This window comes from Glossina fuscipes, unplaced genomic scaffold (genome assembly GCF_014805625.2).
Source record: "Glossina fuscipes isolate IAEA_lab_2018 unplaced genomic scaffold, Yale_Gfus_2 173, whole genome shotgun sequence".
Lineage (NCBI taxonomy): Eukaryota > Metazoa > Arthropoda > Insecta > Diptera > Glossinidae > Glossina > Glossina fuscipes.
In genome coordinates this window covers 242455-258329 of record NW_023998516.1, presented here as the reverse complement: position 1 = coordinate 258329, position 15875 = coordinate 242455, and the positions used below count along the sequence as shown (strand labels likewise).

At 33.3% G+C, this 15875-nt stretch overlaps 1 protein-coding gene across 5 annotated transcripts in view; it reads right to left on the bottom strand.

Moving 5' to 3' along the window:
• LOC119641681 (serine-rich adhesin for platelets) overlaps positions 1-15875 on the bottom strand; it is a 234193-nt gene that overhangs the window by 28914 nt on the left and 189404 nt on the right. For all 5 annotated transcript variants that reach the window (XM_038040462.1, XM_038040463.1, XM_038040464.1 and 2 more), the window contains one exon: positions 515-599. In XM_038040462.1, the coding sequence (XP_037896390.1) occupies positions 515-599 (85 nt within the window). The remainder of the gene's footprint in view (positions 1-514; positions 600-15875) is intronic.

Sequence of the window (15875 nt, the reverse complement as noted above, 5' to 3'; positions counted from 1 at the left end):
GGAAACCAGATGTTTCCATTGTTTTATGTAGTAATGTAGTTCTAAAACAGCTAAGTTTTAACCTAACGGTCGGAATTCCCTTGAAGTGCTTATGCAGTTCGTTTGAAGGGTGATACTATAAATAAATCATATGGATATGTAAATAGTGATGACGTCTACGACCTTATTTTTTGATGCGTGAATGGTTATATATAAGACAAAAACCAAATTTTTAAAAAGTGTTTTACTAATGTAGATTTACAATGTGGTATAAATAATAATTGCCGGAGCTTTCTAGCAATCTAAAGCACAATTATTTTCGATCAGTGTAGAGAAAAATCAGCGAACCATTAACAAACCATATTGCAATCTTACGCTACGGTTCAAGGTGATGGGTGAACACCATCCGCCTTAAGGCGTATATGAAGTTTTACTTGCTTTAAAGAAAGAAAGATAAAGCGAAACAGCGAGAGAGCAGAAACAAAGGCAAGGACCACGAAGAAGTGTTAGAAGTGTAATAATTTGCAAAACTTACCATATTTGAAGTAAAATTATTTCGTATACCAACGATGCAAACGCCGCCATTGGTGGTTGCCGTTGTGTTCACTGTACGTGAATTTCTGTAAGAAAATGTTGTTAAAGAAAAAATAAATATTCACTTTTTAATTAGAAAATTATATAAGGAAATATGTACTCAAAGATGAAAAGACAAAGAGAGAAATTCTTAATTATTGTTTCTTCTTTAAACAGATTTTTCATTTCATGGAGAAAAGAAATGAAAAGGCCATTTGCTCCATATATACTCTACGTGTATTATACTATAAAATAATTAAATTCATTGAAATATATAAAAATCTTAAAAATTATCTTACGAGATATCAAGTAAGTGAAGCTGCATTTCAAATATCATTTCGGAAAGTATTAAGGAAACAATATTAGTTCCTCTTGCTTTATACATAAACTTGAAAAGTACATCACGGCAGTATTTTCAATTTTTGTTTTTTCTTCTAAGAAATTTCCGGTCTACGATTTAATATATTATAGGAGTTACCCTAAGCACTTTAAAATTTATTAACAATGATTTTTCAAGCAATCAATCTCATCATAAAACAATAGAAAATCATTCTTTGAAAAACAAACGGCCGTGACAAGTTCTGGCTGTATAGGAAAATGTACGCGTTATTTACTTCTAAGAACGAAGAGAATTTGTTTTCTTCACCTTTTCGGGCGCTTAATTCAGAATAATGAAGACCCAGGTAATGACGATAATGAAATAAAAAGGACGACCTACATGTTAGTAAGGTTGCTTTTTAAACACACATTATCGAATAATTGATTTATTGAAATAAATACGGTATATATGTGTATAAATACATGTACACGTACTGAAGAAGCAAAAGCGTGTGACTGTGATGAATAAATTCTAAGCAAACTAAGAGAGGAAGAGGGAAAAAGACAACAGTGAAAGATATCTGAATATTGTTACTCGTTCAAACTATACTTTTTGAAGTTGTTCGGACGTTACAATGCCTCAATACGCCAAGAATTTACAACATGTGGTCGCACGCGGCCCGAAGCCCACGGCAAATGCAGGAATACGCTGGCAATCACGACCTTTAGGGGAATTGTGATAGAGGTACTTGGGGAAGTAAGATAAGCCTCTGCGAAGACAACTGTACAAGATTTCCAACCTCTTTACTTTTTACTGTAGTGCAAAGAAAACGTATATTTAGCGAAGAATAAATTTAGAAATTGAGTACAACTTCAACATTGATCAGTGAAGTATTTCGAGTCATTTGAAATTTATTTGATTTTCTCTCTCTTTCTTTCTCTCCCTTTCTGTCTTATAGTAAAACTAATATTTAACAAAGTTCGAGTTCGAATATCAGCTTAATATGTTTACCTTAACATTTGCTAAATACCGGTTAGCATTGACTAAAGCCTTGCTTTCATAGACATTAATACTGATTAGATAGTCTAAGCTAACCGCCAGCCACCGCCACTTTTTTTAACTCCGTATTTCGTGCATGTGGAACACTTTCATGTTCCCTTTCCGTTACGTCATGATCATTATTTGGGAAATTAGAAAGCGAACTATGTTTTCAAGATGCTGTCGCCTTTAATTCAATCCCAATTAGTATTTAAAAGAGTCAACGTTCTAATTAGATTGATTTGGATTTTTATTTTTATTGCTAGAGTAGTTGAACATAAATTCAACACTGATTAACCAAGCTTTCGAAACATTGTGCCTATGCATTTTACTCGATCTTCGCTAAGAATATATGCATAAATGCCACGCTTTATGTCAGCGATGGTTAACTTTTAACTCCTTTAATAAGTTTCAATTGGCTGCCTAGGCGGAATATACGAAAATTTGATGACATTTCATGATCTTACCACTAGTTTCATGAAATCATCAATAATTTGATTGAGTTTGTATTACTATGGCGATAATTGGTTTTCGAATGCGGCACACCAAAGGATGTCGCATGGTCTATTCGTTGGCTATGATCGGTAGGTGATGAGCCGTGCGTACGCGTAACTTACATATTTTTTTTTAATGTTTCCATTTATATATATATATATATATATATATATAAATATATTTTTTAATGTTTTCTTTTTTTATTATTATATATATATATATCTATTTTATATTATTATTATATATATATATATTTTAATGTTTTCTTTTAAGTTATTATTATTTTCTTTCAGATACTACGCTAAAGCTAATATAGGTTTGTAGTTTGTTTCGGTATCGATTGAAATCAATCGGTCTTGTTTAAAGTCATTTTTCGATAATTAATAGTGTCTAGAATATATTAGTGGGCTTTTCGTCGCTTTAGTACTCATTGTTAAAAAAGTATATGAATTCGGTCAGAATGAATTCCTTAAAGGATTTAATTCTATATATAAGTTCGCTACCAAAATTATTAACGACTAGTTGCAAATGTTACTGCAGGATGAGCAGAGTTTTTTTTCGGACGATTGAGCAGCGAGCGACTAAATATTTTGCATTTAATCAAATGTTATTAATTGTCTAGTCATTTGTTGTGAGTTTTAAGTTTACTTGGTCAGTATTTCACACGTTTATAAAATCACAGACATATTCTGAGGAACCAAATTCGTCCCTTTTTTCGGCCTCACAAGTTCGCCGTCTGTGAAGGGGTGGTGCTAGAGTAGGTTAGGGTTAATCGAAGAGAAGTTAGAGGAAAGAGAAAGAATCGTTAGCTACGAAGAATTAGTTTTAAGGCGAGGTTTAGGAGAAGGAGTTGGTCGCGGGGTGCGTTAACGAGAGGACGTCTCGTTTCGGTTGGTGCGGTTAAAATGATGGTAGTACTAGGTCGTAAAGTAAGGAAAATGCATTTATATTTGAACAAGAAAAAAGGAAACTCATTGTGAGAAATGAATTATAAGGGATAAAGGAAATCCAAAAGAATACTTTAATTTTATTTTTTATTAAACTGTGAAAACCTGAAGTCGCTGAGCTATCCCACAATATATATCTTTATATATGTATACATTTATACACATATATTGATATATATAAAATAGGTTGGAGGGGAAGTACTGTCGTATTTTATTCATGTACTTTGCTTTAACACAAACCCAAGACATTTAATGTGATCTCCAACAGTTGCATGACGAATGCCTAACTCTTCTGCAATTTCTCGACTTGTTAAATGTGGATTATATTCCAACATGGATCGCAAAACATCATTATCGTTCACTTTCTTGGAAGCTCAGATCCCCGGAACGAAATTTGCTTATTTGACAAGTACGGACATTTACAATATCTTTTCTAAATACCGCACATAAATTTATACATGCAACCGATGCTATGCTTCCTTTTTGGAATTCATACAAAAGGCAGTGTCATAAATGCAGTTTATCTACTGACATGTTTTTCGCTTTAACTATCACAAGTAAATGATGAACGGTAAAAAAAGACTCCTTTTATATTATACAGCAGCTAAAAAAAGTTGAAAAAAATTTGAATGACTCAGTAGCCAGATGCTTTTTTTATTTACAAGAAAAATTACCTGCCTATTTGCAATACGACAGAACCTTCCCTGCAACCTAATGTACGTATATATAGGGTGTTCCAAAATTTAGACAAAATTTGAATTTGCTGCCATTTCTACTGCAAAATGTTAACAGTTTAGGGTTAGTAAGACGGAAGCATTACACGAGCTAGCAGGGCTATTTTATTGTCCAACAATACTTCAAAAATATCGCAAGTTTTTTCATACTTATTCAAAAACGAGGCTGATCAAGCAATGGCAGTTACGGACGGTCGATATCGCATTGTGATAATCTATTTCTTTCTGACTAAATTGGATGATATTGGTGTACAGAACACGTTGTTTCAACAAGACGATGACTCATGCCACACATCCCGTGAAACAATTCAATTACTTCATGAGGCAGTATTCGATAAAAGATTCAGTAAAGCCGTGAAGGCCATTTGCCCGATACAGAAAAGAATTTACAATTAAAAAACAAAAACTGTTTTCTATTTAATTCACACCTTGCGTAAATTTTGAGGAACCCTATAAAATACATCTTGTTCCCATGCTTATAGGTACGTACATGCATACAGGCATATATCGTATGTATGATAACACCGTGATATGTTGCATTACGGTAGATGTGTGAGCATGTGCATACGCGTTACGAATTACAAACTCACCGACACTGTAACGACGTTATAGCAGATGGTGACTTTGCAATCCTCAGTGACCGTAAGACTGTTTTATAACTAGGGGGGATGGTTGAAGCTGTTCTCACTGCTGTTTTACTTGTTATTCTTGGTGCAACAAAAGCAGCACCAACAACTGATGCTGATGATGGTATTTTTACTGGATTTGCAATCATATATGAACCTTTATGTGTTAACATTATACAGTATTTTGTGTGAGACTTCAACTTTTTGCAATTATTTTCAGCAGTCGTCGTTGTTATTGTTGATAATGTGTAAGCAGTTGTTTCGCTATTTAAAATTTTATTGTTCAAATTGGATTTCAGTGCTATTTTATGACTCGTTGTTGGTGGTGCGGGTTTTGTTGCTATTGTTGTTATTTTTGTCGGACTACTACATGCGCATAAACGTTTTATACGAAATTGCCGTAAAACAATATTTTCCCGATAGGTAACCATACTAATTATAATTGAAAATATGTTTACAATTTAGAAAATATATTTTTCCACACACATATATACACAACGCATAAAGTTACGTACAATAAAAAAAAAAATATATCAGAAATGTGTAAATATTTTTGTGATCGTAGCTTTCAAATATGTTCTAAACTCGCATTTATTGTAAAATTTCACTTAAAAATTGTTCGTAAAGATTACGACCGCTTATCAAGAGAGCAAGCTCTTTACTATAAGACATTTATGGCCGAACTGACACGTTACTGAACAGATCTTTTACTCTTCCTTGTTTTTTTTTTATTTCATTAATTTCAAAACAAGACAGAACTCATTAAGGGTAGAAATTTATATAAAAGCAAGAAGAGTGAGCGCAGTGAAGTGGAGTTAGTGGTAGAGAAAAAAGCGAAAAAAATACTCAGCGGTAAATACATCTGAGTCGGAATATGAATTTAGATAAAATGTGGACGCACAGAAGCATATGTTTAAATTTTTATCGAAGTGTGAGTAAACCTAAATTTGAAGTTTTTATTTATACAAACAAACACACACTTAAACTTCACTTATATATGTATATATATATATATATATGTATGAATATATAAATATACACAGATATGCATATATCCATATGCATATATAAAAAACTCTATAATTTTGGGGTAGGTAAAGTTATGTGATACGCAATAACATCAACAATAACCTGTGAGAAGAATTTTTTCTTTATTCGAAATTGCTCTCAGACACAATTTATATCTGTTGTGACAACTGCTTCCACAGTTTTTAGAGCAGGACATGTATACATTTACTGCGTAAATGTACATACACAGGCGCTTAGACGTACATGTATATATATATACACATAAACATTGATACATTTATGTATATACATGTAGCATGCATGCACGCACGCCAGTGAGATGTTCAAATGTTGTTAGTTCTTAAAAATAAATCAGAAGAAAAAAAAATAATTCAAAATTTTTGAGAGTAACTCCAACAACGTTTTATAAGTTTACGTTACTGCTGCTATGACTTTTCAAAGACGAACTGAGTTCATGAATGTGTTTGGTATTTTTAATTTTGAACAGCTGCTTGAATTTTTATGCATATTATCGAAGAGCTAAGGTATACTAACCTCTTTCATTTCTTTTAATAGAAGAATTAAGAAAAATATTCATCAGCTTAAATATAAAACGATATTGCCCATACGCTAGTAAATTTGCACTTAAGACCTATTTGAAGATCTTCTCCAGTACGATATAGCTTTCCTATTTGTTACTGCACCCACTTACTCCCTAAAGCTGGCCATTCTGCCGAATACACATGGAAGACTTGTTTTGTAACGTATTTCGAAGTATATCACATAGGCCATTTGAAATCTATATATGCCTGTTGGCGGAGTTGATATTTATAGGTGCGTCGAAAAATCAAGTCGCGCTAATACCACCAAAACTATGTTCAGACGAACGAGCTTGCTCCAGTTGCAAAAAACAGCTAAATCAGTTCACACGTTCAACGACTCAGTTAGGAAATATGTGAAGCTTTTTTTAGTTTCTTTAATTATGCCTACCTTAGGCCATTTCTTTTAATTTTTACGAGATGTAAATATTAGTTGAATTGAATGAAGGAGTTTCACCGGCAATATCCGGAAAACTTTATACATATATATAAGAGGTCATAAGTACGGTGTGTTAGTAAACTTTAGGATTATACCTTAGCTAAGATCAGAAGATGTACTACACTACTCAATAAGTCTTTCTAATACAAATATGGTGCCACTGTTAACATAATCATATGGTTGCCTCATTGTACCGACCTCTATATGATACGTTTGACAATTTCATGACATTTCGACCACTAGTTAAAAAGTTAAAAGTTACATTTGTTTTAGTGGCACTATTTTTTTGGTCGCTTTGAACGGCTTTCGGCGGTTACTGTCCACGCGGCTGCCTATTACATATCGCGTGAAAAATCCTATTTATTCCGATTAAACAGGCAGCACTAACTTCGAACATAGCTTTCTCACGGCCAACTGCTCTTACGAAATAGGGAATACATTGCCTTCTGATATCAGTACGGTGTCAGCTATCTCAAGCAAATTCACTTTGGCTTTTTCCTATGTTTTACAATGTTACATCTGCCGAATTTGAACGATCGCACCGTTCAGCACAATCGAAGCCCATACGAGTTTGTTTAAAATTAGCAAACTACCTAGAAATGTATTTTTTCGATGGTCAAGAGTCACAATAACATCTTTCAAGCCTTTTTCTAATTAAAAAGCAATGTTTAATCAACGCACAAAAGTCGAACTGCATTGTTTTAAAAATTACATTAGTAGCCTCACTAAAATAACTGTAACTTGCAAACCAGTTGTCATAATGTTATAAAAGGTTGACGTTTATTGTTTGAAGATTGGTACTATCCAGTTGAGTTCGTGAATAGTAATGCCATATGTGTGTGACTAATATATTATGTATTGTGCTTTAGATTATATGCCGATATCACATGAAGCTGCCGCGTAGCCTAGTAGATAACAGCCTCGACTAGCAAGTAGCTATAATGAATGCTGAGTTGGCGAAGACATGACAATTACCGATTGACTGTGATATCAGTTCTATTCTCACGCTCCAGCTCTTCTTCTTTTCTGCTTTTTTTTCCGAAAATGATCGTGATAGAATCAACCTATACTACCATCACAGATATTCATCTAAAATTTCGGGACAACGTTTTTTCGGATAATCTGAAAGATTGAAATTAAAATGATTTCGATCGGCCTAAGGACACCCCTAAATTTCTATATATTTGCTTGAAGTGAGAGAATATCTAATAATCGTTTTAGTTTCTTTCTTCTTCTTCCTTTTTAATTTACTTCGAAAATTTTTAGTTTTGAAATTTCACTTCGTTGCAATCCACAAATTCACTTCAAGTACACATTAATTGCTGAAGCAGTTTATATGTTGAGGTTTGGCTACGTTTATTAAATGACTCAAAGGGATAAACATGTAAAAGAGTCAATTGCGGTAGTTATAAATAACATGTGAAGAGAAAGGGGATTACCTACTAAGTAAGTACCACAGTAATATGCTATATAGAAGATGAGCAAAAATGCCAACAAAATTTAAGTTATAAAAATTTGATATATATTAAGACAATAACCAAAACCATATAAAATCAGAGGAAGTGGAAGAAAAAAGAAAATCATGAAGATTATGGAATGGATGTTGCATTTCCAAAATTCAATTGTGGCCAAATCATTAAGAAAAAGGCGTATTGATAGATGTTGTTAGTGTAAAAACACTGTAGTGGTACACTGCCTACCACTGAATACACTGCACCACTTGATTGAATACAGTTATCCATACAATGACTTTCTAAAATGAGGCCTCATCTAGGGAGTGGTCAAAACGCGTCGGGTTGAACGCAAAAAACAAGACGGACAGGCAAGCTTAGATCAATGCAAAAAATGTTTCTGAATCGATTGGTTTAATAAAAGGTGGGTCTATGTCAAGCCTTTCAGGGTGTTGCATATTTGTACAAACTTAATGTAGCCTTGTACCACAAGAAGTGTTCTGGGGTATAAAAACACAGTTTTGTTTTTCTTCCACCATTCAGGGGATGTTCTCTATCCATGCGGGCGCGGTGACGATTGGGAAGGGTTATAGGAATTGAAGGGTGGAGAGAGGCAGTAATGTTTGTGAACATTCGACTTGAGAATGGAGACACCAGGTACGTTGAGAAAGACGACTACTGGTAGGCTGTTGCGAAGGCAAGTAGTACGCTTAAAAAATAACGAGTGTTGTTCTCTATTGCAGATAACCCCACGACGAGTGGTTGCAAACGCTGGGAAATCCGTGCCGTCTTGTTGAAGACGGCACGGATCTTTTGTCTCTGCAGAACACTTAGCTTGGATGTACCAGCACGTAAGCACAACCCAACAATTTTCTTTTTTTGGTAGTGGGTTGGAGGCTGGAGTGGAGGATCAGTTTATCAATCTAGGCCATTCCTTGCATAAAAGCAAGTTAAAAAATAGTCAAAAGGTCTTAATGGTTATAACTTTAGACTGTTTAACTATAGAATAATTTAATTCGTAGAATAATATAAGTATTTCTATGGATGATACAAAAGCACTTTTTCTAACAGTACTCTCAGTTGACGAATAATAGGATTATCATCGAGAAAATACTTTGCGTCTTTCATTCCCTCCCAGACAAATATTAATTTCGGTACACACACAGTAAGTTTAAAGTTTTCATTTTAAATTTTTAAGAGCTATTGCGAGACAAGACAAAACATAATTGTTCGAATTTTAAAATTTTCATCTATAAAGCAAAAAATGTAAATAAAATTTACGCGAAACAATTAAATTAAGGGGGCATCTGTTTCATATACTTATCCATAGTTTTATGAAGAAGGACTAAATTAAGAGCACAAAGCAACGAGTATATGGAATAAACGATACATAACTTCGATGGTGATAGATAGGAGAAAAATCGAGATTTCGCTACGATAATGTTGAAAGATGGTCTGACGAGCAAATGTTATAAGCAGCTGTTGACGGCTGTTTGAATAAATTAATGGGGTGTGCTTCTTTTTCTTTATTGTTTACGTTTTGTTCTTTCTTTCCAAAAAGGGAAAGACACTAAAGTATGAAATGTTCCTTCATTCATTGTTACGTTGGTTGGTGCTGCAGAAAATTCTCTAATGAATTAGAAGAAATAATATACACACGCATTTTGATGGTTCGGCATATGAAACTGTACGATGATGATGCAACACACTTGCTTGCTGCAAAAAGAAAGGTGTTTTGTTTATGTTTTGTGTTGGAACATCTGTCTTTTACTTTAGAAAGTTAATAAAAATTAAAGTAATTTTCATTTAATGGTACGACAGATGTTAAGAAAATATTTCTTTTTTTTCGAAGATATGATGTCAAGCACATAAGATGTAAGCACATAAGATGATTTGATAATGAAATTTTTACCGGGACCTAAAAATAAATACAAAATTATTTGCAAAAATGTTGCTTGTTTGTTGTTACCCATTTTTCCTTTCTGCTAAGGAGTTTTCAGAAATAAATTATTTATGAAACGTCTGTAAGGCAAAATCGTGAATTTCTGTACTTATCTTGACGGAAGTCCGAAATTCGCTGTATATCTTCTATTCATACGAAAAACAAATATCTTAAGTAATATGATATGTTGTTGTTGCGGCGTGTGTTTTCTGGGATATGATTGTAGAAACTTGTAAGTGAATTGTTTCCTATTTATTATATCATTTTACCATGCTGGTGTTTGTGTTTTAAGTGCCGGAAATATTTTTAAAAGGGCTTCCAAATGCATTTTCTTTTTAATACGAAAAGAGCGAAGAATTTCCTTAAACTTATAATGAAAAAATTTGCAAATTTTTTTTGTCAATTTCTTCCCAACATCCAAAAATAAATTCGCGGATAGTGCTACATCATATATATTCCTTTTCGTGCATATATACAAAAATTTTAAAATTAATCTCATTTCGTGACGTTATGTTCAAATCACTGTCGAAAATGCCGCAGTTTGTGTAATATGCTTACACAATATTTTTGTCGTTGTTTTTGCCATCAAAACCTTTTACTTATACTTCATTTATATCGAGAATAATTTCGGTGATTTCGATTATTTCCGAGATTGCAGTTCAAAACATATATAAAAAACCACGATTCCATCATCTAAAAAACATTCAATTTAATTATCATTATTTAAACGAAATCGCAGTAGCCTTTATTTTTATCTTTTTTCCACTTTTTGTCATTGTCATTTAATTTCTGTTAAAAATATTCATATATATGAGAATGCAATATAAACACCATTTTCAACTTATTTCAATGTACCGAAGTTTTTTTTTTTTTTTGCTACTCACACCATTCGCACCAAGTTTCAAGATTTCAAAAATTATCTTGTAACTTTGGGAGGATCAACCCAATAGCCATGATTACCCCGATCGCAAGGTGAATTTTTTCTGTGTGGCATTACTATTAAGTGATTCGGACTGAAATTTAATTTTTTTGCCTAAAACCAAAGTTGATTGCTTTATAGGGTATAAATATTTCATCAAGAACAGTGAAATTCAATAATCTAAAGTTCGCGGTAATCTCACAAGTTGTTATTCGGTGGTTTTCTTCAATTAATGCTTTTATTTTGCCTTTATCAGCTCCTACTGGCTTTCCAGAACGTGATCCAAAAGTGCCGAAACGAAATATTGCAAACCTGTTTTGCCACTGACGATCACACGCATTCATCCCCTCATTCAATAACGTTTTCCTTGCTTGAAAATTAATTTCATCCTTTCGTTAGTAAGAGAAGTAAAAGGAAAACTTTTGCGCAGAATCAAACCATCCAGTACAAGCATTACGATATTAGCCATCAAATCTATAAAGATATTGCGTCTTAAATGTGAACTTGGCTGTGAAAAAATGCAATAAATGCGCTGTTGAAAAAAAACGGAATGACTTTCCGGGCAATAGACAACAAGAAAGATATAATATCCGTCTTGGAACGAATTCACTTCATTTCAAATCGTACATCTGTACAATTTCGCTAGTATTTCGTAGGTAGCCACGTAAGTTAAAACTCATTTTGTTTGTATAATGTATAATTTTATGATAATTGTGTAAAAAAATTTAATTCGATTTAACAGATTTTCGGATATGGTAATTAGATTGCATTACAGGAAAAGCGGAGATGCCCTTTACAAGTTCTTCTAGTAACAGACCATAATTTGGATAGATTTTGTTATATCCGGACCTTCGGTTAAAATGAGTTACAAGCAAAAACTTGGCGCAAAGGATGGCTTTTCCATAAAACTTGCATATCGCAATCGTTGTTTTACACCCGAACAGCGCCCGTGAGGCGCTATCCTATTCATTACTGCAACTCGAACGGCGCCCGATAGGCGCGCCATTACTATTTTTGATAATATTGAACGTCAGATTGTGCACGCGTTGTAAATTTTTTCACTTGGTGTGAGGTTAGTCCGGTATATATCAGATGATTGACACTTAGATCATTCAGTGTGAACACTATAGCGTTTCTGGCAAAATCGTAGCAAAATTTTTGATGCTCTGTTAAGTAAAAACACCGATAAGCGAAATCGAAACAAACGGTTTTTGATTATTTGTTAAGCGAAAGCATTGGTAATTAAAATTATTAGTGAATCAGCTAAAAGGAGATTATCGACAAGACCGTGGAGCTGGTCGTGGTTCTGCATCTACAATTACCGATAACAATGTCCGGTTATATGGTAAGCTACATTTGATGAAAAAAGGAAAAATAAAAGATTGTAGAGTGTGCTCTGACCGAACGAAAAAGAAAAGCGGAAGACGTGAAACGGTGCATTACTGTGACCCATATCCTGAAAACCCAAAGGTACACCTGGGAGAGTGCTTCGTCAAATATCACACTAAGGAAAATTATAAGATTTAATATTAAAATATTATGTTTGCAGTATGTAAGTAAAAGTAGTATGTAAAAAAAAGTAGTATGTAAATAAACTACTTTTGTTTAAAATTCTTATGTTCGATGTGTTACAATTTTTTATTAAAAGTACTGTGTGATAGCTGAATACCCATACTGAAAAATGAGTCGAGTGCAAAGGGTTAAACGGCAGATAGACGGTACACAAGCACATATTCCGCTATTGGTGGTGACTAAGAACATGAATAATTTATGGAGATTTCGATCTAGAGTTTTGTGTTTTACAGACGTTTGCTTCATTTTAAATTACGCGCTGTGATGGATAAAAACGACGGTAAAAATAAAGATGTAGTTCAAAAGATGTGCTTTCAGGCCAAAATAATCTTTACTGTTAGCCTGTGCATTTCAGAAGACGCCGTCACATCACGACTACTTTTGTCAGTTTTTATATTAAAAAAATATAAATAAAATCGGGATTCTTAAGTATAAATGTGCGATTCTTCCCTGCCGTAAATTATTTTGCAATAATCTTCAGTTATATATATATATATAAACTACTTTTTATACTCCACACCATTTGTGGTACAAGGCTATGTGAAGTTTATGCGGATGTATGCAACGCTTAGAAGAATTTTTAGATAGACGCACCTTTTATTATACACATGTAAGTTTGTCCCTCCGTCTGGTCCATCGGTCTTGTTTCTATTTTCAATCTATAGACCGCAATTTTTGAGGTATTCTGATAAAATTTAGTAACTCGTTTTGTTTTGACCTAAAGACGAACAGTTCGGATCGGATCTCTTTTTCGACCACTTGCCTTATATAATACTTTTCGAAAAGTCGGTATATGAATACCTGTAGGCCGGTGTAAGGTATTTATTAATGGGCAATGAAACATTTGAGTATTCTTACTTGTTTAGCTTAGTATATGTATCAACAAGCAATTTAACTCAATTTATTTTTGCTTTTTTACATGCACGTACAAAAATTTGTGTTTTTGTTTTTTTTTGCAAATTTTTGCAAATCTATGTACAGATCTGCATCACGTAGACCATCGTTGCATTGACGCTCAACAGGAGCGACAGTTAAAATTTCAAATTTTTCAGTCATCGAAAAATCTGATGAACTGGAGAAAACAATAGCAATCGGTTTTCTATATATCCGCGTATCAATTAGTGCTGAATAAAAAAAGAGCAAAACAAAAGCTTTAAAATTTATATGTATATAAATGTTTTTAGCCTTTCAAATAACTGCCATTGGTTGTGCTTGCTTGTTACTTTATATTGTTTGCACTGACTTGGTCACTGTTATAAATTTCGCTCATGCATGAAATTTTTTTTTTTTGTTTTCGTATTGAAAAAACTACAAATTCCGTTTTAGAAACCTGTTCTTAACGTGAAGTTTTTATATATACAGATTTATGAAGATATAGTGGTATAGAAATAGTTTGGCAAAATTTTTTATACCTGTTGTCCTCCAATGTTAATAACATAGCCACGTCTCTGCGTAGAAAACGTAAAAAAATGCAAATTGTTTTTATGTGCTATTAAAGGTTTATCAAGAAGACCTTGTATGTAAGAGCGGTTGCTTTTAAATTAAAGTTTTTATATGTGCCATCAACGCTTAAAGAAAGGTGTACTAACGACGTTACTCCTTTTGTAACGTCTGGAAATGAACAGAAAAGGTTCTATAAACGGTCTTGGATTTTTAAACAACATCTGTTCTTTTCTGACGCGTAACTTTAATTCGAATTAAAAAAAAATTACAAAAATATGAAAATGTGGCAAATATATTGTTCGTTCTGTAGATCAAAATTAGAGATAAAGTTTATTTAGCCTTTTTTAGTAGCAAAAACAAAAAATAATTAATTTAAATTATTGCTTTAAGACGCATTAAAGCCCATAAGTCGAATTATCAGATCGTTCAAAAACTTCGTATCCTGTCATGTGATATTGCTGGCATTTGAGGCACATTCTGTCTAGTAACTACGTAATAAATTCGAAATCGACTTGTCACAGAGTGTAAAATGTTAACCTATTTATTGAAAAAAGCTTCTAAAAGGAAAGAGGAGAAAAAAAAAAAAAACGAATTTTTCGATTTCAACTCTGTCATACAAGAATTAGTGATCGTACGGGTGCCGAAAAAGTACTATTCGTTTAGAAAGCACTTTATTCAAGTTACTTTAAATAATATTTAAATGAACTTCGAAGAAGGAAACGCTTAAAAGTTATGCTTAGGTGATAAACTCTTTCAATGATTCGATGAATGAAAGCGAATTTGTAGGTACACACTATTCTCTAAAATGTATGAAAGTTGTCAAAATGTTTTGTGTAGATTGATATTGGATGGGTTTTAGTTCGTTATTTTTCTATATAATCAAGTGACTATATCAGTAATTGGTTAACCACCAAATTAAACAGCTTAACTGACTCACTCTTCTCGCAAGCTGTGTACCACAAAAATCAATCTATGGCGATCTAAGACATATTCTATTATGCACAAATAATTTTCTTAAAAAAATCTACCTTATAAAATAATTTGTATTGAAAATAAATTGAAATTTGTGGTTTTCTGCTATACATACTATGTGAAAAGAATCTCCTGCGTCTTGCTGTTGAAAGGTATAACATGTATGTATTTTAAAAATCTTTGTAGTTGAAAAAAGCAATTATTGAGTCTTGGCATTTATGCAGATTTGGCACAATGTATGCTAATCACACGATTTTTCAATCATTTTCTACAACTTTTTCGTAATACACTAGGCCTTCCTGAGCCCACCATGCAAAGCATAACTTTGCGGCTTGGATTAAGCCATGACTGTTTGCGCTTGAGATTGTCGCTGTAGATCCACTTTTCTCTGCCCGTCACAATACGGCAAAGAAAAAGTCTTCTTTTTAGCCCCGTAAGCGATCTTGAAACGGTTCAAAATGAGATTTGCAGTTGTATGGAAGCCATTTCCTTCCTAGAAACAGCTGATTCGTCAACTGCTAAGCTGTCCTAAAATTTTTTGAGAGTTCGAGTTGGGCTTTCGTCCAATAAGTGTTGCAATTCATTGCCTTCGAACTTTTTTGTTCCTCCAAGCGGTTGCTTGTCATTATATTATAACCACCAATCAATTGGGATATGATGGAGCAACATGACCATAGTCTTCCAAAAGTATTTGATGGGCTTTGGCGCGGATCTCTTCAAATCAAACAACAAAATGAATGTCGAAAAGGAAATTTTGAGCGTTCCATGATTAGTGTCTGTATACACTGAATAATTCAATAATACTAAATGGAAACTTGT